At 40.2% G+C, this 27,804-nt stretch overlaps 1 protein-coding gene across 1 annotated transcript; it reads left to right on the top strand.

The window, feature by feature from the left end:
- The first annotated feature begins 139 nt into the window (after nt 1-139).
- LOC134340433 (male-specific lethal 1 homolog) lies at nt 140-17,935 on the top strand. Its single transcript, XM_063037662.1, has 8 exons — nt 140-914; nt 2,946-3,169; nt 4,328-4,707; nt 6,957-7,021; nt 12,422-12,489; nt 15,081-15,205; nt 15,911-15,983; nt 16,819-17,935. The coding sequence occupies exons 1-8, from the start codon at nt 438-440 to the stop codon at nt 16,907-16,909; spliced, it is 1,503 nt and encodes a 500-aa protein (XP_062893732.1). The 5' UTR covers nt 140-437; the 3' UTR covers nt 16,910-17,935.
- The last annotated feature ends 9,869 nt before the right edge of the window (nt 17,936-27,804 follow it).

Raw genomic sequence — 27,804 nt, 5'->3', positions numbered from 1 at the left:
CACTTTAAATACGCCCAGTGACTTGGTCTCGTCGTCTGACTCCGCCCACCGATTGTTACGTAACGCTATTCAACATAAGCTGCGTCTGCGCAGTCCGCAAGCAATCTCCAAGCAGATGCGGAGGGAAACAAACCGGGAGAAAGAGCTAGGGTTCGGGTGGGGGTGGGAGGTAGGGAGAGAGCCGGGCTGGGGACGGGCAAGCACAGACATGTATGAATCAATGAATAATAAAGCACACTGAATAAAGAGCAGCTGGGCCGCAGCGGAGGGGGCGACTCCGCCCCGACAATAACATAAATCAGCAGCGCCGCCTGTGAGCCCCGGCAGAGGCGCCGAGCCTCCGAGGGGGGGAAATCGGCCGGCGAAGGAAGCGGGGACAGGCCGCCCGCCAGGTGCGGGCCGGCGCGGAGCCTGTGCCCGAAGCGGGCCAACGGGCCATGACAATGAAGCCAGGCCTGTTAAAGCAGCCGGGCGGGGTGGCCGAGGCCGAGAAGCGGGCGGCGACGGCAAGCGAGCACGATGGCGGAGAGGCCGTGGGATCCGGCGGGGAGAACCCGACCAAAGGCGGTCGAAAGGTGAACGGCAGCGAGCACGGCAAGATGGCGAAGGGAGTGCGGACGGCTTGGGCTCGAGCAGCGGCCGTGCCCAGTGCAGAAGGTGGCGGCGACGGTGGCGGACGGGGACCTGGCGAGAGTATAGCTCCAGTTCCCGGCTTGGAGGCCTTATACTGGGGTAAAGTGAAGAAGCAGCAACAGCCGCCGTCATCACAACAGCAACCGCTACAGCAGGGCCCGAGCCAGAGCGCCCGCCTCAAACAGATCGTCCTGCTGCAGCTCGACCTTATTGAGCAGCAGCAGCAGCAACTCCAGCTCAAAGAGAGGGAGATCGACGAGCTGAAGGCAGAGAAAGAGACGGTGAGGAACCTAAAATGGCGGGGCCGCTTCTGACAATGACAGGCGTTAAATGTGCTGGGGTGTCGGGGAACCATCTTAGAATCCGCTAAAATGGTGGAGGGAGAGGAGTCGCCGCGGGGCGCGCCGGGAACTGTAGACCCCTAGTTGCTCTTTCCACGCTGACCTACAAACCTGGGTTGCTTGCAGGACTACAGTTCCCAAGCTGCACTGGTGTCGAGCGAGTGTTAGTCTGGCTGGGCAAAGTGGCGCACGACAATGACGTCACTGTCCTCCTCAAACTACCTTCCTGCTTGGCCTGTAATTCAAAGTCTTTGGAAGAAAGAGCTCCATTTTCTTTCTTTCTCAAATCAACCGAAAGGGCGGCTTCAGATGTTCAATTTCTTCATATGTTTCCTTTGATAAGCCTTTACTAGTACTACCCATGCTGCTCTTCAGTATTTTTATCTTTTACAGAGATGTCTCATATGTTCAAGTATGTTTCTTCAGCTGTTATGTTTTAAATGTAGAACTACTGCCGAATGGTTGTGTTCCAATCACCAATAAACAAGGGAAACATTTTGGTTTCACTGTCTATTTTGCCATTAAATATTTAATGACGTTGAAAAAAGAAACATCAAACCTGACTCGATTTACATCTAAAAAATAAAGCACAAACCAATGTGCTGCCATCTGTGTAATTTGTTAAAATGCAGAATTAGTTGCCAAGGTTGCTTTTATCAATTGTTAATTTTTAATAAAATCATAGTTGTGCACCCTTATTCTTGAGGCCATCTTGCCATACAAACATTTTAAGCATCATTTCCATTTTAGATCCCAAGCTTGTATTACAAACAGTGCATTTGGAATCTTAAATGCTTGAGAATAGTACTTGTAGATTCTGGCTACCAGGTTATTGTTTGTTTTTCCTTTATTATTTTATTCCCACTCACTGGGTAAAATTATTTTTGGGATCTAAAGCTTTTGTTGCTGCATATGTATTTTATTTTTTATATATATGGTTGAAGTAAATTGGTGCAGCGTCATATTGGGAATGCTATAGGAAGCTTGACTTTAGCATCTGCTTTTTCATTTTGGCAGTTAAGATGTATTTGGGAGAAGGAGGATTGAGGTAAGAAATGCTATATTACCATCCTAAAGATTTGCATTTCCATTCAGACATTTTTCTTTGCAACCTGTTAAGATTATTTCTGCTTTAAAGTGGTGGAATATTCCCTTTTTTAATTTAAAGAGTCCTAAAATAGAAGGGAGCAAGGAATGGTGTATGCCGAAAATAATCTTGTTTAATAAGAATCATTTTTTGTTAGCACGGGTTCTAAATGAAAGTCTCTACAATGGTTGCAATCATGTTTTCAGTAAGCAGTAGCTTTTACTTTAGCCCATCTCTATTGGGGAATAGGCTGCCGACAGGAGCTAGCCAGAACCCTCTGTCTTGGGCTAGTCTTTTAGGTGAAGATTCTTCCCCGCCCAGGGATGAGGTCTTTGGAGCTTCTTTTGATGTTTCTATAGCTCTAGGTTTTTACTGGATGGGGTTGTTAACCCCATCCCCAACCTGCCTCCTATCACAGCTGTCCATGGTGGAGTTTAAGCAGTAGTCACCCATTGAAAGGATCACTAAATTTGCACCTTGAGCTAATGTGGGACAGCATCGGATATCAGGTACATAATATTTCTAGGTAGTCCCACTGATGAATGAGAAATGTTAGTGAGTTCATCTTCATATTTAATCTTGGGTTGCAAGCACCAACCCATTGTGCAGCAAAGTACTTTTCTCATAGTAATTGTGCTGAGTCAAAGGTAGCTAACTCTCTGTGCCGTTAGGTACTACACACTACACTTGGGTATTTGTACCAGAAATATGAAGACAAGGACAGAATTAATGACTTAAATTGGGGGTTTAAATGGCATTTGATGTTCTGTACCATTGTTTCACCTGAAGTCAATGCTAGGTTTTTTAAAAGAAGCTGGGTGATCCTACCATAAAGTAACAAGTGAAAATACTGGATACTTTGAGGTCTTCAATTTTCCTTATAGCTTCTGGCTCGTCTTGAGCGCATGGAAAGGAGGATGCAGCTGGTGAAAAAAGAGAATGATAAGGACAAGCATCGATTCATTCCCGCGGTGGATGGGAATGAGGAGAAGAATATAACAGAACCAGAGAAAATCCAGCCAGAACATCAACAGATAACCCCTGAACAGCCTCTGGTTCAGGCACAGATCAATCAAACAGAAACTCATTCAGGGAAGGGTTACAAAAGGTACTCGGTGCTTTATAAGCGGAATTTCAAGTTTAGTTGGGTGCTTTTTATTAAGGGAGGTATGGTAGATTGCAAATTTGTGGAAATACATGGAATGTTCCTCCTCTTGCTCCATTGCCTCAGCAATTAAATAAAGGGTAGAATGAGAATTGCAAAGATATTGCATGAGTTTTTTTAAAACATAAAACAATATTGAAGGTAAAATTAATTAAAATGTGAAACTTCTGGTACACTGCAGTTGATGTGTCATTATTATGAAAATAAAGCATTTATTAATGGAACTGGTGTAGTCACGTGCTACTGGGGTAACATATGGTGCCAGTTTCTCCTGAGGGAACATGTTTTACACAAACTAGGCCGTTTATATCATTGTGCTTATCCTCATGTGTTACTTTCAACATAGTTTCTCTTTTAGGGTGTAGTAGAACTTGGCTGGACTTGCAGATAAACATTGTAACAATTTTTAAGTTGTAACAATTAAAATGGTATGTTAAGATCATTGACAGAGAAAGACAAAAATCTGGTTCGAGCAATTTTGCATTTCTAACCCTAGTTCCATACTAACTATTGAAACTAGCTTGCTTCTCAACAGGGAGTGGGCAAGAAGCTGGTTTTTGTGAAATTTTCTCCTGCATTTCCAATCTGGTATGATAGGACACCCCCCCCCCCCAACATTTTTGGGCTTTTTACCTCTTGCAGCTCTTGTTCTTTCTAAGTTGTGCTGATTGTAGTGCCTGATGAAAAGCAAAAGTGAGTGGAGAACCTTATTTCTTACCCCAAACCAAAACACAGGATGTATCATTTCTTTACAGACAAAGTATTAGTCAAAGAGCAAACCTAAGTACTACCACAAGTAGCTGTGCGGATTTAAGTATTAATGATTGTTAGAAAACTCATTTTGTGGCAGTGAGAAAAATAACTGTTACACAAATTAACTTATTAAATTATGTGGTTGCACTTTGCAAACGAAAGAGGAAGCTCTAAGGATGACATTATTTTCCTATCTTGTGAAAGTGATTCCTGTTTTGAAGTTTTTCCTATGCTTGATGTCTATAGGACAGTAGTTCCTGACTCTTGTTACGGAGTTGTATTTGGTATCTGCATATGTGTTCTGGTATGTTATTTTGTTAAAGACTAAACTACTTGTGCTTACTTCAGGAAATCTGTGCTAGGAACAACGGAGAGAAAAGCGCCAGTGAAAAAGCTCGCAGCTGAATTCTCGAGAGTGCGGACAAAGTTGGCTAAATCCTCTCAATTCCGACAGGCCTCAAGTAGCCCCTTACCCGACAAAGTTTCAAAACGAGAACTGCGAAGTAAAGAAACTCCGGAAAAAACTAAATCTCAGACTGAGGGGGTCCACAAACCTTCGGCAACCATAAAGACTCCAGGTCTTCCCATCAGTAAAGACCAGTCTGTATGTAATGACATAGAAGAGGAACCGTACCTCTGTACCACTGAGATGTACCTATGTCGGTGGCACCAGCGACCACCCTCTCCTCTTCGAGAACCTTCACCCAAGAAAGAAGAAACTGTAGCAAGTTAGTATAAAGAGCATGACAATCTAGAGGCCCTAATGTCTACAGTAAGTGGCCTGATAATGAGGGAAGAAATCAGTCTTTTAAGTAGGTGCTTTTTTTTTCTTGCAGCATTGGCAAAATGATTCCAGAACAGAAAAGCGAGAGAAATGATTTTTTTTTGATGTAGTTCATCAATCTAATTGGGACTGATGTATTTACAGTAAAACAAAAAAGGCTGCATTTGCTGGAGAAATGATTGAAACAAGGTGCTAGGAATATTCAGCAAATCAGATGGCATCTATAAAGAGTGAAATAGAGCTAACTTGTCAGAATGTGGACATTTTTCTAGTTCAGATTAAAGATCAATGGCTGAAACAAATGTTTTGCTCTTTACTGATGCTACTTGACTTGATGAACATTTCAGCTGTTTTCTGTTTTATGTGGCATTTTATGACAGCTTGTCAAATGTTTTGGGTATAACTCACCCAATATTAAGAGGAACAAGGGGAAGTAGAAGATATTCTTTTACATTGAATAACTTAATAGGTTGCAACAAAACCCCTTTTTTAAACAGGAAAAAAAGGTAGAGATTAAAGGTAAAGATCATTTGATATAAAACAATTCTTTTCATATCTATTGAAAGCTTTGAAACCTTGCATATGTTATATGACCATTGGCCCCAGTTGGCTTTGTATAATGTGTTTTTAAAACAAAATGCAGCATATTTAAGCAAAATTCAGTATGTGTTGGGTTTCCAGATGGTGCTCAATAAGGCTTATTGACTGAGGCCAATCCTATTGCTTCTTGGCTTTAGTGCTCAAGCACCTCTAGTCCCTGGGGGTCACGGAATAGCAATTGAAAATGCCAACTCTAGGTTTGAAAAATGACTTTCCTTTTCCTCTGTCTAACCCAGCATACTAAGAGCAGACAGTGGCTGGGGTGTGATCGTCTAATTTCAGCAAGCTGCAAGACTAGAGCTTTGATCTTGTGACTAAAATTTTGATCATGTTTGCTCAGATCCTTGAGTAAATTAAGATCACTATAATATTAAATAGACCATGACAGGCTTTTTTTTTTAACGCTTCTCGGGCTATTCAAAATACACTGGCAAATTCCAGATTTGCAAACCTTTGCTCCCCAGACAGAGAATCTGGGAGAATGTATAATGAGAATGGGGCTCTTACAGAAGCCACTTTGAAGACCATGTTAGATGTGAGGCATTTGTCTTCCTTTGGAATGAGAACAGGGAGGGAAAACGCCAGGCAGTGAATTCCACAGCCAGGAAGATGGGCTGTGGAATTTGATTTCACAATGCACTGAGAAATGCAGCATCGACTCAGCTTACAAGCAGGAAACTAAGTTTATATCTGGCTTTTCCAAAGACAAGAGTTAGTGATCATTTGTGTGTATCTCAGTGTAAATTTGCTTATACATAAATGACCACGGTAAAAATATTAGATTAGTTCAATTATTGAGCTGTTTTGGATTGTAAGTTTGCTGGGGCAAAAATCTTGTTTACAATATTTTGCTTTAAATACTTAAGCAGTAAAGTGTCAGAATATCCTTCTGAATGGGGAAGGGGTGGAAGTTAAAAATCAGATTATCCTAAATTACTCTACAGCCAATTAAGCACATTTGAAGTGCATTCACAGTTGGAAAGTCGAAACAGTAGTTGATATTTTCCGCAGCATACTCCCATATACAGTAATGTTATAATGACTGGATCATTCTCCTCTTCCAGTGATGATTGAGATGAATGACTGGAACTTTTTAAAGATAAGTTAGCTTTATTTGTCACGTACATCGAAACATACAGTGAAATGTGTCAGTTTGCATCAACAACCAACACAGCCTGAAGATGTGCTGGGGGCAGCCCACAACTGTCGCCATGCTTCTGGCACCAACATAGCATGCCCACAACTTACTAACTCTAACCTGTACGTCTTTGGAACATGAGAGGAAATCTCACCTGCACTACTTCAGAACAGTGTTAAAGGATCTTATATATTCACTTGAAAGGGATCTCTTCAGAAAGACAAATGGCACATCCACCAGTATTCCTGTTTTTTCATGGGCTATGTCATGGGTTTTGTGGTTCAGAAGTGTAAAACAAAGGCAGGAAATTGTGTTTTTAATTAGCATTAGATTCCTGTCCAGATTGTATTGGCAGTGCTGAATGAATCAGCTTCACTGCACCCTGTAGTAAAACCCATCAAAGGGAATATTTAATCTTGTATCCTTTTTGTTTAAATCTTGTTTCCTCTTTGTAGTACCATCATGGAAAGAGCACTCAGCGGAGCCTCTGGTCGACCTGCAGCCCGATGAAGTACTTGAGGTACAGCACCAAACTACAAAAATATCTGATATTTTTAAAAAATCTAATTTCCCCATCTGTTTTATTTCAAGTGGTCTAACGTAATTTATCTTCCCCTAAATAAGTCCCAGCTTGTAACTGCATGATGGAATGATCCCTTGCCCATCTCCTGTTTTAGACTCCTCCAAACTGCTTTGTAACTGGATGCTTCCATAGAACTACCTACCTTTTTCAAAGCTCAAGTATTTGACCTCTGTCGGGAAGGAATGTCAAATTAATATAATTGTAAAATAGTTACTGGCTTGTAAAATTAATGGTTACTAAACATTAAGGTGGATGTGCTGAGCTGTTGGGGTTCCACAATGTATTTAGGCCTTTTCCAAATTTGTATGCTGTTTTTAATCTTTTGAGTCATGGAAACAGAAAATTCTAACAATGATGTCTTAAATTAATGTACTGAAGGGTACTTGTACTGATTGCTTTGTAAACCAAACCAAATATAAGCCTCGGGAGTAGTATCTGTAGTCTTGGTCATTTCCTCAACTATTGACTGTAGCAGTGGCCTATTCCCATCCATATCATCCATCTTACTGTGTGAATTATGACTGGCAGTTTGCTGTTAACAAGTACAAGAGACAACTTTCAGATTTAGCTGAGTTTTTGAAATTTTAGATCGACTAGCCTAATGGCATTAATTGTTGCTCCTACATTTGGAAACTAGGTTTTTGGCTCCCATTTGACCCAGAAGGTTAAATTTTAGCACTCTACATTCATAGTGGCTCTGGCAATTTTGGTGCCTGCAGTAGTTAGTGGGCATATGGGTGTGAAGCTGTTATGTTGCTACAGTCTTTGAACACTGTTGTTGAATGTGATTAATTCAATACAAAATATTTCCATACTTTCATCTTATGATGTTTAGAATACCCTGCCCCATTTTGTATTTGTACCAGTTGGGCTAATGTTTGATTGTAAGGATTGTTGATGGACAATTTTTAGATTGGTGATTGTGGTGTAATGTTACAATTTGCAGCTGTAAGGAATTCAATGTCTGCAGTGGGCTCTCGGCCTCTAGTGGCACAAATATGTTGTTACACCATTACAGCATGGCAACATTACAATTTTGTTCAGACGTGTGTATGAACAATGATGTTTTTCCTTTCCTAGTCTGGATTTCCACTAGTTAGAGAAAGGTGAAATAGCTCTTTTCCCAGCAATTCCTTTCAAAATTTGTTAAATTTTATTATATCTATATGTTTAAAAGTAATTTAGCATCCACTTTCCAAACAGAAGAATGAACTTTCTACTTGATTCCTCTGGTCTCTTTGGTATGGCTCATCTGGAATCATTATAACCTGCACTAGAGTTTCTGATTTTATAAAAAAAAAAAAAAAAAGAAACTACATTCAATATAACTCGTCATTGGTCCTTTTCCTTGGTTTAGGGAACAATATTGTAGCAGCAAGTCCGACCCATAAACATAACCAATCACCCAGGGTGATTTATTCTGTCATTAAGAGCTTCCTCCAGATGTATTTATTTACAGGCCTTTAAGTAAACAGGTTGTTTAGAATATAAGGATGCTAATAGAATTTTCATGTATGAAGCCTGAGACTTGGCTCTGTGGATCTGAACTTTTTTCAATGAAGATCTTAGACTCTTAAGTGGGAATGTTATATGAAAACAGTTCTTGTGACTCCTCTACTACATTTGAATTGTCTGACTTGTTTTTCCTGAATCAGTACTGGAAAAGTAAATTTTCTTTCCAATTTGAATATTAGAAAAAACACAGTTGGATGTCTTGTCCTTCTGCTAATGTATTCCCATCCTGCTGTTTCCATGTTTGTCACTTGGAATTCTCAGATTACCTCTGCATCAGCATTATAAATGTTTCCACTTCTGCCCCAGCCTCAAACTCCAGCACTGAAATCCTCATCCGTGCCTTCACTACCTCCAGACCTGACTATTTGTAACTGGTCCTTTACAGTTAATCCTCTGCAAATGTCCAAGATTGCTGTCTGTGTCCTACCACGCCAAATCTCATTTATCATCCTCCGCTCACTGAGCTACTATTGGATTACTCATGAGCAGTACTCCAATTTTAAAATTCCAGATACTTCAGTAGTTTGATGACCCCCATGTTTTTGTAACTGCCTTCCTCTAAATCTTTTGGAATATTTGATTCTTGTATGTCCCTGACTTTTAAATCACTTGTGTAATTGGTGGATTTCTGCAGCCAAGTCCCTAAAACTCTGGAATTCCTCCTTTAAATTTTGTCTTTATCTCTCTTTCCTCAAAATCTACCAATCTAACTGTTTTAATTCATTTCTGTGACTTCAGATATGCTCCTGTTTTTTTTCTGCTTTAAAGATGCTGTAAAATTCCCCTTAGACATTTTACTTAAAATGTACCATGAATCCCATTTTAAAATTAACATTTGGTCTTAAGCCATACTTTTGCAGAAGAAAGCTCCGGGCTTGTGCAATCTCTTGCATGTGGAACTATTTCCTAACTTCACACCCGAAAAGCTTGACTTAGACTTGAGAACCTCGATCTTGATCTTCCCAACCAGAGGGAATATTTTCTATCTATGTCAAAGGCTTCCTTTTTATAAGTTTGTTTATATAACCTCATAACCTCCTGAGCTGATGAATTCAAAGTGGGCTTGTAAAATTTAATGCCTGGAGTCTGTTGGTGGAACTCAATTATTGAATTTCCAATACAGTAAGTAACAGTCAAAGCCAATTTTTCCTCTCATTATCACCCACAGTTTGATGCAGGATGTGTATAAAATGTAGCAGGTTAAAAACATGGGACAATAGCATGTTCTCTACTTTCTTAAATTTGACTGTTAGTTAACTAGAGTTAGAAATTTCTTCACTCTGGCAAGATGTATTTTGTCATAATCTTCAAATTAAACAGTTCTTCTTGTTTGAGGTGCTTGAAATGATAACTCCATTAAGGCCAGTTTTGCTGCACATCAGCAGAAAGTTTCACTTGTGACTAACTGCTCACTTTGAAGTTGTATCATGCACTGTCTGCATACATGCAGTTACTTTAGAGGCCATTGTGTAACAATCAGGAACTGAAATATTTTGCTTATGATCAGAAGGAAAGAAGGATGTGGTCATAGTGATTTTTGTGACATAGGGACAACCCAGTCAGTGAAGTTCTTCAGATGTATAGCCATTGTTGTAGTGCAAAAATGTGCAGCCAATTTGTTCACAGCAAGACTCCACTAATGACAATGATGGCTTTATTTTTCCAGGTAAAGTTATGCTGTTTAATTCAATTGATTTCTTATTTTTTGTTTGTTTTTAAAATAAATTGATGAGGAACTGTTGACCTCTATATTCTTAAATATGACATTTAAGATTGCTCATTTTAAATATTTATTAACTTTTTTCAGGTGTGGATTAGTATTACAGGTTTCCCCTGCTATCCGAAGGTAGAGTGTTCCTATGAAACGGTTCGTAAGCCGGAATGTCGTAAAGTGAATAAGGAATTACCATTTATTAATATGGGAAAATCTTTTGAACGTTCCCAGACCAAAAAATACCCTACAAAATCATGCCAAATAACACACACAACCTGAAATAACAGTAACATATAGTAAAAGCAGGAATGATATGATAAATACACAGCCTATATAAAGTAGAAATACTTTTCAGCACTGTCTAGTGCAGCGAAAATCTCACGGCAGCACTCTTGGCAGAAGCACTCTCGGCAGAAACACTCTCTCCAGTAACCTTTAAGCTATGAAGCTGCGAAATCATACCAAGTAACGCATAAAAATGCACAGCCTATGTAAAGTAGAAATAATGTATGTACAGTAGCCAAGCTCACTATTGTCGTATTTATTGTTGATGGTTCGAAGCCTTTAAAATCGTTCACTGCTTCGGGACACAGTTTCCTCCAAACGCCATTTCTCATCGAGACTGTTAACCTATCGAGAGCATCTCCAATGTTGGCGATTGCCAGTTTTATATTATATTCTTTCCAGATCTGTCGCAAAGACGCTTCGGCGTTGCCCTCTCTGCCAATGGTACTTACAATAAAACTCATCACATTTTGCGTATAGTAAGCCTTAATTGTGGCTACTATAATTGGTCGCATGGCTGCAGCAATGATGTCGCAAATGGCAGTAAGAACGCAACAGGAATGTTACCGCCATACTCAGTAATGCCAGGTGGATGAGCAGCACAATTATCAACAATCACAAGACGCCTATTATCGAGGTTATTTTCTCTACAGTATTTTTCAAGAAACGTATCCACTCATGTACTCAGAAAAAAGCACTTGGGTATTCCAACCACTTGGATGTGAACGGAACACAACGGGAAGTGTTTTCTTCTCAACGCCTTAAAGTGCCCTCGGATTTTCTGAATGGTGCACTAGTAGAGGCTTAAGGACAGCATCACCAGTGGTGTTAATAATAGGCATTAGGGTAAACCTGTCCTTTGATGCCTTGTGTCCCTTAGCCTGCTTCTCTTCTATCGAAATAAATGTCTTGCTCGGCAATTTTTTCCAATAAATTGCAGTTTCGTCACAGTTAAACATTTGCTTATACAGATAACCAAACGCCATTTCTCTCTGCGTATAAATAGTGGACGCAGGCAAGTGCAACGCGCAGACAATGTCCTTACTTCATTCACCACAATCGAATTGCTCAATTATGTCTAGTTTTACACCAAGTGTAACACCCTTATGAGCTCTTTTAGGCTTTTCCGGTACCTTAGAACTCATCTTGCTAACGGATGCACAAAATAAATCAAGATAAAGCACGTGTTTAAGCAATGCCGGCTAGAATGCAGTTCCGGGGAGGAGCTTGGCTGTTTGGGTGCGCGCTGCCTTTTTTCGTAACAGTGAAAGCACCTTCTGTTAGCGAAAACAGGTAACTAATGTAGGTCTTTTGTAACAGCGAGGTGTCGTAAAGCGAATGTTTGGAAAACGGGGGCCAACTATCTTAAGGCCGACTATGAAGAAAGTTGCAAACCATCAATGCTTGATTAATTGTATCTAATTTTGAATGCAATTATTAGTCGCCTTGCACATTGTGCATGTATAATTGTGTATGCTTTTGTGCAAAAATACAGTTGAAGGGACATTAGAATTTTGCTGTAAGTAAATGTATCATGACTTCTAGTATGAATTTGTGTAAATAACTATTTCCCACACAAATGGTCTAAATACAGATTGTTTATAGTAACATAATATCTCCCTGCCAAGCTAAAGTTCCTGTTCCCTTATTCTTTCTCTTGTTTTGCCTCCCCAAGAGGCGCAAAAGGGAATATTCCAAAACTGGCCATTTCTGGCTTCCACAATTGCAAATGGTTCAATTGTGAACCCTTGTAGAATGCTCTGAATATTAATTGCAGTACTTTGAACCAGAGATTGCTTACTAACTGGCTTTGTTTATTTTAGAATTTAGATGACTCTGTGTTTGCAAAGCGACATGCAAAACTTGAGCTTGATGAGAAAAGAAGGAAAAGGTATGTAAGAGCTCAGTATATCTCAGAACTTAGTGTTTTGTAGAACGTTGGCCAAATTAAGAGCAATTTGTTTTTGATAATTATTTACTGACCATTATACATTTATATTTCTCATGTTCCAGCACACCATTTTCTCCATAAAGTCTAGACCAGCTCTTGAACATTCCCCAGTCATTTAACCCCTCTCTGATCAACTCCTCTTCTCCTTCACTCCTCCTACCTACCCATCACGCTAGGAGTAATCACCAGCTAGACTAAATGGACTAATAAATAAATGTGTGATCTGGCATTTTAACTGTAGTCTGTGATGCTGCATTTGCTGACTGTAGGTGAGACGACATGAGATTGAGGACTCCATTGACTTTAATGGGCATTCTGAACTTTTGGTTTTGGAAATAATTCGAAACATAGCTATTATTCATGTTTTTAATTCACTTTTAGTTCTATTTACTCATTTATAATTTTAAATTTAGAAATACAGCATGATAACATTGAAACCTATTGAAAGGCCTAGATAGAGGAGAGGATGTTTACTATAGTGGGTGAGTCTATGACCAGAGGGCACAACCTCAGAATAGAAGGGTGTCCCTTTAGAACGGCGATGAGGAACAATTTATTTAGCCAGAAGGTTGTAAATCATTGCCAAGGATGGCTGTGGAGATAAAGTTATTGGGTAGATTTAAAGCAGAGGTTGGTAAGTTCTTGATTTGTGAGGGTGTCAAAGGTTTTTGGGAGAAGAGAGGAGAATGGGGTTAAGAGGGATAATAAATCAGCCATGATAGAATGGTAGAGCAGACTCAATGGGCCAAATGACCTAATTTTTTTCCTGTGTCTTACGGTAACGGGTTCTTCCAGCCCAAAAAGTCCACGCTGCCCAATTACATGTGACCTATTTACCTACCAACCTATATATATTTGGAAAGTGGGAGGAAACTGGAGCATCCAGAGGAAGCTTGCGTCCTGGCGGGGGGAATGTACAGACTCCTTGCAGATAGCAACTGCTATCTGCAAACAGTTACATTAACTGTTACGCCCCCGTGTTACCCTACCCCAAATGTCGTCTTGTAACATATAAATGTTTTTTTTAAAATCAAGAAATCAAAGCTCCATTTCCCAGTTTTGAATTCCATCAAAGGCTTTCTGAGGCTGGCCCTTGGCACTTGGGTGGCACAGTGGTGCAGTTAGTAGAACTGCTGCCCCTCAGCTCCAGCAGTCTAGATTCAATGCTGACCTCTGGTGCTATCTACATGGGGTTTGTGCATTCTCCCTGTGACCATGCGGGTTTCTTCTGATACTCCGGTTTCCTCCCACATCCCAAAAGGTGCGCAGATGGCCAGGTTAATTGGCCACTGTAAAATGCCTGTAAGTTATGGGTGGAACGGGGAGTTGAAATGAAAGTGGGGAGAATAAAACCGGATTAGTGTTGGATGCTGGATGGTTATCTCACACTGAGGCTGGAAGGTCTATTTCATTTTGTATGATTTAAGGACCACTGAGACCCAGACCTAACACACGTGGTTCATGAAGTCAACCCATCTGTAGCTGGGCAATACTGTCATGGGTAGGTGGAATCACAATATCAAGCAATCTTACCGCTCAATGCAATTGCAAAGGCTGCAGATTTGAGCCTTGTGATTTCTGTTTGTTGAGGGTAATCATTTCATCCACTGATTTTTTTTGTTTTTACAGGAGGGCACTTTTTTAAAAAGGAGGAATGGATCTTAAGACTCCCCCTCCCCCACCCTTTGTTGCACCTTCAATCACTGGGGGAATTGGCCTTCAGATATCCAAAATCAAGGCTTGCTCTCCTGCAGTCAAGCTGGAGGTTTGCTTAAAGAAGTAGTAGTGTAATCTGTTTCAGGTAGCTGTAAATTCCACTAATAGAGAACACTTGGTCTGAAGGCTAGGCTGAGAACTAGTACACTTGTCCACTGGGGATTGGGGAAAGCCCTATTTCTTTTGTCCTACTTTTATTTTACAAATGCAGAAAGCACTTCAGGTTTCTAGGGAAGGTCACTTCCACACACGTTAAATCTAGTTTTTCACACACAAGCTGTTATCCTCTCTTCATAAAGGATATCAGTGACACTTGAGATGTTACATTTTTTTAAAATCATGAATTTGTGTATTCATTTGTTAGTTGTATTCAGCCATTGTTATTCAAACCAAGTAGGTTTTAAAGACTGCCAAAAAAGTTTGAGGTTGACCAGCTGGAATATGCTGCTGATAAAGTAAGACTTGTGTAATCCTGTTAGCTTTTATAACTGTTTGAGAAGTAGTTTAATATTTCATCGATATTCTGGATTTTGATTACAGTACCATGCATTCCTGTGATTGCATTGATAAATGAATGTCCTATTACTGCTGAAGGATGTAGCTTTTTGGACTTCATTTGTAAAAGTAATGTCTATCAGCATTAGTTATCATAAACTTTTCTGCATATATGCACTCAGAAGTCTAAAGGTACCTATGTAATTGTTTCTAGAGGCTGGTGCAAGGAAAATGACTTCTCAAATTGCTACAGAATAACTTTAAGTATAATCCTGCACTTTCGGTGTTTGTGTCATATCTTTGTATCACTTTTTCTTCAGGTGGGATATTCAGCGGATCAGAGAACAAAGGCTGCTGCAACGTTTGCAACTGAGGATGTACAAAAAGAAAGGAATTCAGGAATCAGAGCCAGAAATCTTGTCATTTTTCCCTGAACCAGATGATGGTAGGTTTAAATATTTAATTTTAAACTACCATTGATAATTACAACTTGTAGGTATGTAGGAGGTGGAAAAACTTCACAAATGGACATTTCTTATTCATACTATCAGGGAGGAAGTACAGGAGCCTGAAGACCCACACTCGAGGTTTTAGGAATAGTTTTTTCTTCTCCATCAGATTTCAGAATGATCTATTGATGCTACTGCATTATTTATTGTAATAGTAATTTTTCTCTTGCACTGTACTACTGCCACAAAACAAATTTAATAACCAACAAGTAGGCATCCATTAGTCTTGCAAGACAATGGATCTGCACCTGGAAAGTCTTCACTTTCCAGGGCGCAGGCCTGGGCAAGGTTGTATGGAAGACCCCTCTCCATGACACCGATATTGTCCAGGGGAAGGGCCGTTACAGTTGGCACCAGTGTCGTCGCAGAGCACTGTGTGGTTAAGTGCCTTGCTCAAGGATACAACATGCTGCCTTGGCTGGGGCTCGAACTCACGACCTTCAGGTCGCTAGTCAAATGCCTTAACCACTTAGCCACATGCCCACTATGACCAACAACAGTGATGATAAACTTGATTCTGATTTGTGCTCAAGTTCTAGGTGATCCACATGTGACCTTCCCCTCGTACAGAATTGAAATTTACTTTGAAAAGCAGATAGTCTTTTTGCACAGTGAAATAACTTTTTTTTTCTCTTCTGCAGTGGAATCTTTGGTAATTACCCCGTTTCTACCTGTGGTAGCTTTTGGGAGACCTTTACCAAAGTTGTCACAACAGTAAGTTTCCACTGTGTATTGAAAATAATCTGATACTGATGTAATGTTCAGTCTAAATATATTGGTTATGTTTCAGTACAATGAAAATTCTAATGAATGTGTAATTTTCTCTTCTGTCTCTCTAATCTCCAATGAAATAGTTTTCTCTCCTTCCACAATTGAGTATTATAGAGTGCATGCATCAGCCATCATGTGAATGAATTAGTATCACAATTAATATGGATTGGGACTGGATTCCTTCCCCCCCCCATGTCACTAATTAATACAGTGCCCTAATGTTAAGGGGTTAAGAAATGTTGCTTTTCAGTCAGTCAGAGAACTCAGCATATATAGCAGAATAAATAGCACACAGAAAGCTTGAAATTAAAATGACTGGTGTAAAGGCAAAGCCTTGAACTATTGAAACTAATGTGAAACAGAAGTGGTAGAACAGTGCAGGCATGAAATATTGTTGATGGAAACAATGAAAATGGTTTCAAATTCATGTACTAGGTAGGACTTTTGCATGAAAACAGACTAAAAGATGTACTTAATTTCTGAGCATGTGATATGTTCCTGTTTTTATTAAAACAACAAACATCCAAAGTACAAATGAAATGAATAAAGAAAGCCATCAAAGTATAGTTTGTATTCTCCATGCATTAATTTTGTCAAATCCTCAATCACCATGTCCTGTGTCAGGTGGCACAGGAATCACTGCTGGGATATATTAGCATCTCATTGGAAAGTACAATAAGTAATGTGTAAATGAGCATTTTTTAAAATGGGTTTAAAAGCTACTAAAGGGTAAGACTGCTGAAATCCCTCTGTGACTTGCCTCTCTTCCTCCTTGCAGGAACTTTGAATTGCCCTGGTTGGATGAGCGTAGCAGGTGCAGGATAGACATGCAGAAAAAACAGACACCACATCGAACATGTCGGAAATAGATGCTTCGGACAGAAATTTGACTTGTATACTGCCCAACTTATAAACTGTACTGCAAGCCAGCACTTGGATGCAAACAGGCAGAGATCTGGGGGTCTTCGAAAAGACCATCTGCCTGGGTATCTTGCTGAGTGTTTATATTGGTGTTTATAATTGATCGTCACTATATCAATAACTGAATAGACTAATTTCTTGCCTTTATACTTTTTGCTTCTCTTACTGAAGTGAAAAACTTTTTCTTTTTGTCTGTTGAATTTTGACAGTTTCTTTTTTGCAAATTTGGTCATGTACAGAAAAAAAATTGAGACCATGTACAATAATCATGCGCCTTTTTTAAAAGACATGTAAAGATGTTGCAAATAGCCCTGATTTCTTAGATTCAGTTATGTTTTTTTTTCCAAATAATACCTGCCTTGATGTGTTAACCAGGACACACTCTTAAAGTGGTTTCTGTCATCAGTTTATTGACCCTATAGTTCAAACTTGGTAATCTGGGGCAATGTTGACTAATTCAATGTGCTGTGTTGCTGTTCCTGCTAAACTCTGGAACCTGGGCTAGAAAATGTTAAGTGGAAGATGTAAATATCTATCTTCTCATCTTGAACCACATGCAGCCTTTCCACTAGGATTTGGTCCAAACCAGAGACAAACATCTTGAAACTGATGAGAAAACAGTATAAACTATGGAAAGCATGCTCTTTCAGCAACTTGTATTAATCTGAACCCAAGCAAACAGATCAAATTTGAAGTTGCTCAAAATCTAGACACAACCTCAGGAGTCAGTGGGTGAATATGCTGGAATAGGTGGGGTGGGGAAGGAGGTAAGGGACAGAAAGGAGCATGTGCAGCAGGTGAAATACAAGAAATTCACCGTAGTGGTTGCAAAGAAGACTGAAAAATCTTGCCACTTTTTGGCTTTACCTCACTGAACTGAGAACCATTGAATGAAGCAGTGCGATGGATTGCTTTGATTCATGCCATATCCAGCTTGTCTAATATATCACAAATCACAGACTGTTATCCCAGTACAATCAACTTGTACTAAGTGGGGGTGGGGGGGGGATGAGAAGCAAACCATGAAGGATCCTGTGTAGTTCTGCTTTTTTCTTTTTGGGGGGTGGGGGGATGGAAGTTCTCCAGTTTGAATGTTGTAATATGTTTTGGTGAATGCAGAAAATAAAAATGGCAGGTAACTTGTTATTTTGTTCAGAATTATTTTCTTATCGGGAATGTGTCATTTGATATGAGCGCATCAAAAGCATATGCTGTGGCATGCTGTTCAAATCACAGGAGCTGTTTGGCTTTCTTACAAATAACATTTTGGAGAAAGTATCTAGTCTAAAAGACGCTGAAGCTTGGTACATTTGTAAATACTTCAACAATGAATTACTTCAAATGTGTAACAATTTTATGGGGGTAAGTATCATTTCAATATGCACATTTTTCAGCACTAGGTTTCCTCCTGTATCTGTTCTTACAGATTGTGCCCTGAATTGTGATCCCAAAATGTTTTGATTTGGGTGATTAAGCCAAACTGCTGCTGATCAATTACCTATCACTCAACTGGTTCATTGATGATCCAAAGACCAAATAGTGAAAATCTGAAATAAAACTGGATGTGAACTGTTTACTATTTCTCTATATGTTTTGCCTGACCTGAAAACCTAAAGTATTAAACACAAAAGATTCTGCAGATGTTCCACGCACAATGCTGGGGGAACTCAGCAGGTCAGGCAACATCAATGAAACTGAATAAACAGTTGATGTTTCAGGCCAAGACAGATATTGGAGGCATCTTAGCAAGATACCTCTTATTCACAACTTCCACATGAACTACTTTCCCAACCCAGTTTCTGTATGTGCGTTTATCCAGGGGTTGCAATAGGAACTAAAAGCCCAGACTGCATGTAGAAGCTGAATCCAGTTAATGAGCTGAATTTTGACACTGCTTAATTTGTTTTAGCACTCCCTATTGCAAATTAACTCATTCACAAGGAGGAAAAGTCACGAGTACAATTTGTATGTCGCTCCCTCTTCTTCTCCCCACCCCAGTGAAGATATTTTCAGTTAATTTTGAAGCAGTATATTCCCTCAAAAAAAAATCTGCAGATGCCAGACATCTGAAACTCAAATAAAAATTGCTAGTTAGAAAGAACGTTGGAAAGAGAAAACGTCGACGTTTCGGATTTTCTATTCTTTATAAAACTAAAATGGGCAACATTAAACTGGCCCATTTCCAAAACACTTATTTTCAATAAACTTTTTAGGTTTTCTTAAAAGAATTGGATAGGAACGACTGAGTAGTCTAAATATATTTAAATGTTTTAAATCGGCTTTTATTACAATATGGCAGCGTTTGTTATTTCTCTGCCCTTCACCAAGCTCCCTCCCAAACGGAAATTAGGAATGGCTGCCTGCGGAATTTAGCAGTGTGATTTAATGCAGAGAAGCACAAAAGGTTTTAAAAACTCGATTTGATTTCCGCGCTGTGATTCACGGGCAGACGCCCACTGTCCCCTTTATTATGTATGAAGCACCTATATTCTGCACCAATCTGTAATCTCTAACAGGGAAAACTAGCGCATAAGGAGTTATCATCTCACATGCCCAAGCCACGTGTGAGCAGCGATTCCCTATATGTTTGAAATGTCTTCACGTTGTCTGGGGCATGGTCAGTAATTATTGCTTTCGAAAGCACACGCAACATCTCCTTAAAAGGTTCGTGTTTGCTAATTTAAAATCGCCGAGCTTTATTATAAGATCACTATTATGGGGACAGAGCAGCAATTCAGGAAACCTCAGAGATACGCCGCAAAAAAAACACGACACGTTATTAATGTGCCTTGCGAAAACAGCCACAGACACACACAATGAATAAATAAATCGTTGACCTCCTTTGCACTAATGATAAGGTCTTGAAACTGGGCAGTCTGCCGAAAACTGCTGCAACGTTAGTCTTTCAACTGTGGTTTCTGCTTGAGAAGTGAAACCGATTGGGTTGCTTTTAGCAACACCCTCACTTTAGTGCATATGTTGCTGAGACTTTTTTTATGCAAGTCACGCGAACACTAGGTTAGCAGGAGCAGGAATCTGGCAGCATGACCTACATTCAAATTAGCGTCTTCCTAACAAGCCCACACTCTGCATTCTGCATTGCAACGTGATTCCCCGCCCCGAACGGATTCATGAGTTTTAATCTTGCAATATGATTTATAAAAGTATTTGGAAACTCCCGATCGCATAGTGTTTTGGTGTACTTTAAAAATATTGCGCTATTACTATATATATTTTTGAAATATATATTTGCGAAATTAGGTGGTGCTTGCTTGACATAAAAGCAGAAAAACAAAGGTAAATGATTTATGTAACACACGCGAACCCCTGGAGCCTGCGGTGCCAGTCTAGTCACGGGGACACACGCACGAGTCTTTTTTTTAGTTACACTGAAATCACACTCCCTGCTGCGTTGAAAAAATATGGACGGAACCACTTGCATAGTACGCCATCAGTTTTCATAATACGTGCTTGAAAAACAAAAGGCTTCTTCCCCGTTTTTCAAGTGAAATCACAAACGATTTCTTAAAAAAAATAAGATGAACGGAACATTTGTGCACATTTTAAAGAAATCAGATACGTTTAGCAATGCAAAGAGATATCACATTTCTGCGCAAAATTGCCTGAATTTTGTCTCTTGAGGAACAGTAACGATGTATTTACATGCCAACGTTAGCACCACTGCAAAGTGGTTTCGCAACGCTTGAGTTGGCCAATAGACGCAGAATAAGGCAGTTTTAAAGGTTACCATCCTTTCCTTCAAATTTCTAAATATTTATCTAAATAAATATCTAAATACTGCAGAAAAATAATTCGGCTTTAAAAACACATGAAATGCTGGAGGAACTCAACAGGTCAGGCAACATCTATGAAGAGGAATAAAGAGTCAACGTTTTGGGCCGAGACCCTTCATCAGGATGCATGAAGGGTCAAAAGTTCACAACATGCTGAGGAGCTCAGCAGGTCAGGCAGCATCCGTGGAAACGATCAGTCAACGTTTCGGGCCGGAACCCTTCGTCAGGACTGTAGAGGGAAGGGGCAGAGGCCCTATAAAGAAGGGTTCTGGCCCGAAACGTTGACTGATCGTTTCCACGGATGCTGCCTGACCTGCTGAGTTCCTCCAGCATGTTGTGAGTGTTGCTTTGACCCCAACATTTGCAGATTATTTTGTGTCAAAAGTTCCCACCTGGTTCAAAAGGGCAATCACCTGGACAATAGCAAAGCCTACTCTGGGCTGTTGTTTATTGATTACAGCTTAGCATTCAACACCATAACACCCTCAGTATTAATAAAACAGCTCCAAAACCTGGGCCTCTGCACCTCCCTATGCAACTGGATCCTTGACTTCCTCACCGGGAGACCACAGTCAGTGCAGATTGGAAATAACATCTCCTCCTCGCTGACGATCAATACTGGCTCAACTCAAAGATGCAGTCTTAGCCACTTCTCTACTCCCTCTACACCCACGATTGTGGCTAGGCAGAGCTCAAATGCCTTCTATAAATTTGCTGATGACACAATTATTGTTGGCAGAATTTCAGATGGTGACAAGAAGGCATACAGGAGTGAGATAGGTCAGCTGGTTGAGTGGTGTCACAACAACAACCTTGCAATCAACATGAGTAAGACCAAGGAACTGATTGTGGACTTCAGGAAGGGGAAGTCGAGGGAACACACACCAGTCCTAATTGAGGGGTTAACAGTGTCAACATTTCTGAAGATCTATCCTGGGCCCAATAGATTGAATCAATTACAAAGAAGGCACGACAGTGGCTACATTTCATTAGGAGTTTGAGGAGAATTGGTATGCCCCCAAAGACTCTCACAAATTTTGACAGGTGTACCGTGGACAGCATCTCTAACTGGTTGCATCACCATCTGGTATGGAGGGACCACTACACAGGATCAGAAAAAGCTGCAGAAAGTTGCAAACTCAGCCAATTCCATCATGGGCACTAGCCTCCCCAACATTGAGGACATCTTCAAAAGGCTTCTCAAAATGCTGCATCCATCATTAAGGACAGGCCCTCTTCTCATTGCTATCATCAAGGAGGAGGTGCAGGAGTCTAAAGACATACTCAACATTTTAGTAACAGCTTCCTTCCCATCACCATCAGGTTTCTGAATGGACAATGAACCAACCCATGTATACTACCTCCCTATTTTTTCCTTTTTTTTGCTTTCTTTTTGCACTAATTATTTAATTTTTTAATATGTACAGTGGATCTTAGTTAACTGGGACACATCCAGACCAGTACATTTTGGCCCAATTAAACGGCTGCCCCAAATAGCCAAAGTTTCATGGAAATAATTTAAAAGGTATAAAAAAGACAAACTACCATTTAACTAAGTAACAAATTATGTATTTAGATGAATACAGAACAAATAAGAGCACTACCAATACTACTACAGTACTATAAAATTGTGATTAGTTCCTAATAGTTATCAACAGAGGAATTTATCCAGTGTATGCTGCCATGTTCTTTTGAATGACTGCAAAAGAACTAGTGCAGACACCTAGTGCAGATAATTGGCAGGCCTGTATAGGCAGGCTCCACCCAGCTAACAGGAGTCACCTGCCATTGGTTTCCAACTGACCACCTGCAGCCTATTTAAACCCAGTTCTGATCCATAGTCCTTTTTCACCCATCAAACCAGCCAGACTCAACCAGTTGTTCTGAGCCTTCAGTTACTTTGTTGCCTAGTTGTGTGCAGTATCATTTCTCTCTTGTTTTGTGACCCCCTGTGGCTTGTTATTTTGTAGTTTACTGTTAAAGTTATTGCTTGCTGCTTAATTGGCTCCGCTGCTCTGCTCTTGGGTCATGCCTCCTCTACATTTCCTGACAATGATGCCTGCCTTCATACAATGCTTTTGATGATGCATTCTCCAAATCTTCATTTTCATTGTAATATTCAAGATGTTTGTTGATACCTTTGAATTCTTCGTAGTTCCTAACTTGTTGAAGTAGTGAAATAATTTCATTTTCAACCCCAGCTGTTTCTAGCATTTCCAAGCCTGAATGCTTGAAACCACAGTGAGCAAAACGGTTCAGAATTGTCTTGCTGCTTATTTCTCACCAACTACCAGTGGCAAAAATCACTGCTTTTTGAATATAAACACACTCAACTGATGCTATTGAAAAACTGTTCACTCTAAGCATGGTGTAATGTCAAGTGGCCACACAAGTGCACGCAACTGATGCAACAGTCTTCTGATCCAATTAAGCGACATAGTGTTCCAAGTAAGTTAAGGGAATCGTGGCTATTTTCTCAATTAGTTTTTGTTCTTAAAGAGTTGTCCCATATAAGCAGCTGCCCCAATTTAACTGATGGCCCAATTAACTGGAATCCACTGTAACTATATATAGTATTAAAATATACAGTTTTAAAATAGCGTCAGTTGTGTGTGTGTTCAAAGTGCAGTGATTTTTGTCACTAATAGTTGGCAAGAAATAAGCAGTAAGGCAATTCTCAACTACTTTGCTCACTGCAGTTTCAAGCATTCAGACTTGGAGATGTGAGAAACGGATGAGCATGAAAATGAAATGATTTCACTACTTCAGCAAGTTAGGAACTACAAAGAATTTTAAGGTATCAACAATCATCTTGAATGTTATAGTGAAAATGAGGATTTGAAGGATGCAATCGTCAAAAGCATTGCATGAAGGCAGTCCACTATCTGCAAAAGGTGTCTGCGCTGATTTTGTTAATTTACAGTCAATCAAAAGAACAGGGCAGCATACATTGGATGAGTTCCTCCACCGATAACTATTGGGAACTTATACGCAGTTTTATAGTACTGTAGTAGTATTAGTGGTGTTCTAATTTTTTCTGTTTTTCCTTTAAATACCTAATGCGTTTACTCAGTAGTTAAACGGTAGTTTGTCTTTTTATACCTTTTTAACTATTTCCATGCAACTTTGGTTAATTGGGGCAACTGCTTAATTGGGACAAAATGCACTGGTCCCAATGTGTCCCAATAAATTCGAATCCACTGTATTTCTTATTGTAATTTTTAAAAATGTAATGCAATGTACTGCTGCTACAAAACAACATATTTCATGACATACTGTGTGCCAGTGATACTAAACTTGATTCTGTCTCCATTGATGCTATCTGACCTATTGAGTTCCTCCAGCGTTTTGTGTGCATTACTACCTACTTACTTGCTGTACCTATGTAGCAACTTTAAGTGTTTTATGCACTAGGACTTCTGGTTGCTTTGCACTGCAACAGTTTGTGTTTCACTTGTTTATATATCAAATTGCCCATTTCACTTTACCTTCCAAAGGAGAAAAGAAAGGTTGAACAGAGTGAGGGAAATGCAGAAACTGAAGATCTGGCACAGCTGCCAGATGGGAGTGAGTATACTCAAGAATGCTTCAGATGCCATCTTAGGAGGAACACAGAGGCTTTAGGGCTGGAGGGCAATTTCAGTGATATGGAGGGGCAAGATCATGGAGAGATCTGAAAACAGGAACCTGCATTTTAACATCAAGATATGGTTAAACCAGAAGCTGCTTTAGGCAAGCAAACACAGAGGTGACACAAGAGACTGCAAATGCTGGAAACTGGAGCAAAAAAAAATTAACTCTGTGGGTCTATCAACACGTGTGCAGGGAAACGGACAGATCCAGCCGAAGGGTCTTGGCCCGAAATGTCGACTGTACTTTTTTCCATAGATGCTGAGTTCCTCCAGCATTTTGTGTGTGTTGTTGAGATTTCAGGTCAAGAATCTTCATCAAAGTAAAAGTCAAGTTTATTGTCATATGGACGAGCAAATGAATGCACAGGTGCAATGAAAAAACGTTAGCCACCCTCTGGCTAAAGAAATTCCTCCTCACCTCTGTTCCAAAGGGACATCAAAGTCTGTTCCCTCTGGTCCTCGGCTCTACCAATATTGGAAACATCCTCTGCACATCCACTCTATCTAGGGCTTTCAATATTCAGTAGGTTTCACAATGCACAGGCTATAGCCACTTACATGTATCATTAGCCAGCTGCTATCCGTGAAAGCCTTAATCTTGTATATAATCTGCACCTTCAGGAAGGGAGGGTTGAAAATGGGGAGGTAGAAGAATCATGACATCATTAGATTGCACTTTGTTACAAATAACAAGCAGGGATAAGTTTTATTAGGTAAATAAATTAGAATGATAGTGATTGAACAGATTATTGGAAGTATAAACAGAATAACTGAAAAGCTTTGGAACCAGTCCATAAAGGTGTAAGTGTTGATCTAATGTGAAAACAGATCCTAAAATTGAGTTGAAAATGAGAAACTGCACACAGGCAACGAAGTGGTTGGTTTTGAATTTAGTCCCTTTGCTACATGTTCCATCACAATTATCTCTCTCAATAAATTATGATTGCAGGGATATTTCAGAGTAAATAGTACCGGATGTTACAAATGTACAGCAAAATTGCAAAAACAAGCTCAGATTTACAGCAAAAATATGAAATACCCTTCGTAGTAACAAGAAGCAGGATCTGCCAAAAATCATGGGAAGATCCTTGACTTAAACAATGTCTCTTTTCGTTTTTTTTTAAGGAATCTTCTGTCAATTAAGCAGATTGTGTTCTAATTGAACTATCTGCAAATTAAATACTCTGCCTGTCAAAGCTAACACATGAATACCAACCCCTTTGATACATCATTGAGGGAGAATGTGAGGAAGAATTTTTCACACTGACTGTAAGGGTGGTAGATGTAGAATCAATTAGAGCTATCAAAAGGATATTAGATTAGCGCAAGGTAAAATAATTAGCAGGGCAATGGGACTGAACAGATTACCCTACAGAAAGCCCTCATTCACTAAGTGGGTCAAAAGGCCCCCTTTTCCATTGTGAAGGTCATATGACTCTTAGCTCTGTGATAAGCTATTTGAGGGTATAGTAAGTAGAGTCATTGAAGAGGAAGTGGTGAGTGTGGTTTAATTGGGCTTTCAGCTTTAGATAAGGTCCAGCACAAGAGCAGGCTGAACAAAATTGGGGCATATGGAAAGGGGATGTTATATCCAGATCAACTGACAGTTGGCAAATAGATCAGAATAGGGTGGCAAGGTAACATAGTGATTAGCCCTATCGCTTTACAGCGCCAGCAATTACCGATCGAAGTTTGATTCCCACCACTGTCAAAAAGGAGTTTGTACATTCTCCCCATAACCGTGTGGGTTTCCTCTGGGTGCTCTGGTTTCCTCTCACATTCCAAAGATGTACGGTTAGGGTTAGGGAGCTCTGGGCATACTACGTTGGCACCGGAAGTATGGCGACACTTGCAGGTTGCCCCCTGCACAATGATCAGGCTGTCTTGGTTAATGCAAAATGACACACTTCACTGTATGTTTCAACATACATGTGACAAATAAAGCTAATCTTTCTGACCTTCAAAAGCAAAGAGTAGGAGTAGACAGATTCTTCTCAGGTAGGCAGGTTATGACCGGTGAAGTACCACAGGAATCAGTGTTTGGTTCCTGTCTATCTCAATCTATAATGACAATTTGATTGCAGGGACAAATATTTCCAAATTTGTTGTCAATGCGAAGCTAAGTGGAAACACAAGAGAAGTGCAGATGCTGGAATCTGGAACATCACACAAGGTGGTGGAGAAAATTAGTAAGGTAAGCAGCATCTATGGAGGGAAATGGATTGCATTTAGAAAAATAAGAGATGACTTCTTTGAAACATACAATATTCTACAGGGTAAGATGCTGGGAGGCTGTTTCGCGTGACAGAGGAAGAACTCAGAATCATAGTCTCGAAATAAGGACGAGGTAATTTAGGACTGAAATGAAGAGACATTTCTTCACTTGACTGGAGCCATTTCTTCATTCCTTTATCGACTGCAAATCAGCTTTCAATACCATCATCCCCTCAAAGCTAATAAATAAGCACCTCGACCTTGGCCTCAGTACCTCCTTGTGCAACTGGATCCTTGATTTCCTCACTCATAGACCCAAGTCAGTTCAGTTTGGCAACAACATCTTCTCCATAATCTCCATCAGCACAGGTGCACTACAATGCTGTGTGCTTAGCCCTCTGCTCTACTCACTTTACACTTTGCCCCCTGCTCTACTGGCTGAGCACAGCTCCAATGCCATATTTAAGTTTGTTGACGACACCACTGTCATTGGCTGAATCAAAGGTAGTGACAAATCAGCATACAGGAGGGAGACTGAAAATCTGACTGAGTGATGCCATAACAACAACCTTTTACTCAATGTCAGCAAGTCCAAGGAGCTGATTATTGACTTCAGGAAGAGAAAACAAGAGGTCCATGAATCAGTCCTCATCGGAGGATCAGAAGTGGAGAGGGTCAGCAACTTTCAATTCCTCGGTGTTATTATTTCGGAAGACCTGTCCTGGGCCCAGCACGTAAGTGCAATTGCGAAGAAAGCACGGCAGCACCTCCACTTCCTTAGGAGCTTGTGAAGATCTGGCATGACATCTAAAACTTTGACAAACTTTGATTGATGTGTAGTGGAAAGTATATTGACTGACTGCATCACAGCCTGGTATGGGAACACCAATGACCTTAAATGGAAATCCTGTGGAAAGCAGTGGATACAGCCCAGTCCATCACGGGTAAAGCCCTCACAACCATCGAGCACGTCTACATGGAACGCTGTTGCAGAAAAGCAGCATCCATCATCAGGGACCCCCACCACCCAGGTCATGCTCTCTTCTCGCTGCTGCCATCAGGAAGGAGGTACAGGAGCCTCAGGACTCACACCACCAGGTTCAAGAACAGTTATTACCACTCAACCATCAGGCTTTTGAACCAGGTGGGATAACTTCACTCAACTTCACTTGCCCCCTCACTGAACTGTTCCCACAACCTATG

The sequence above is a fragment of the Mobula hypostoma genome, chromosome X1 (assembly GCF_963921235.1).
Source record: "Mobula hypostoma chromosome X1, sMobHyp1.1, whole genome shotgun sequence".
Classification (NCBI taxonomy): Eukaryota; Metazoa; Chordata; class Chondrichthyes; order Myliobatiformes; family Myliobatidae; genus Mobula; species Mobula hypostoma.
The sequence above is the reverse complement of the archived record's forward strand: the minus strand, read 5'-3'. Positions and strand labels throughout refer to the sequence as shown.

What these genes read in the sequence shown, in the direction of transcription:
- LOC134340433 (XM_063037662.1), top strand. Translation starts at nt 438, where the DNA reads ATGACAATGAAGCCAGGCCTGTTAAAGCAGCCGGGCGGGGTGGCCGAG. An exon ending in GAAAGAAGAAACTGTAGCAA is followed by an intron (nt 4,708 to 6,956) that starts GTTAGTATAAAG and finishes TCCTCTTTGTAG; the next exon opens with TACCATCATGGAAAGAGCAC. An exon ending in GATGAGAAAAGAAGGAAAAG is followed by an intron (nt 12,490 to 15,080) that starts GTATGTAAGAGC and finishes CTTTTTCTTCAG; the next exon opens with GTGGGATATTCAGCGGATCA.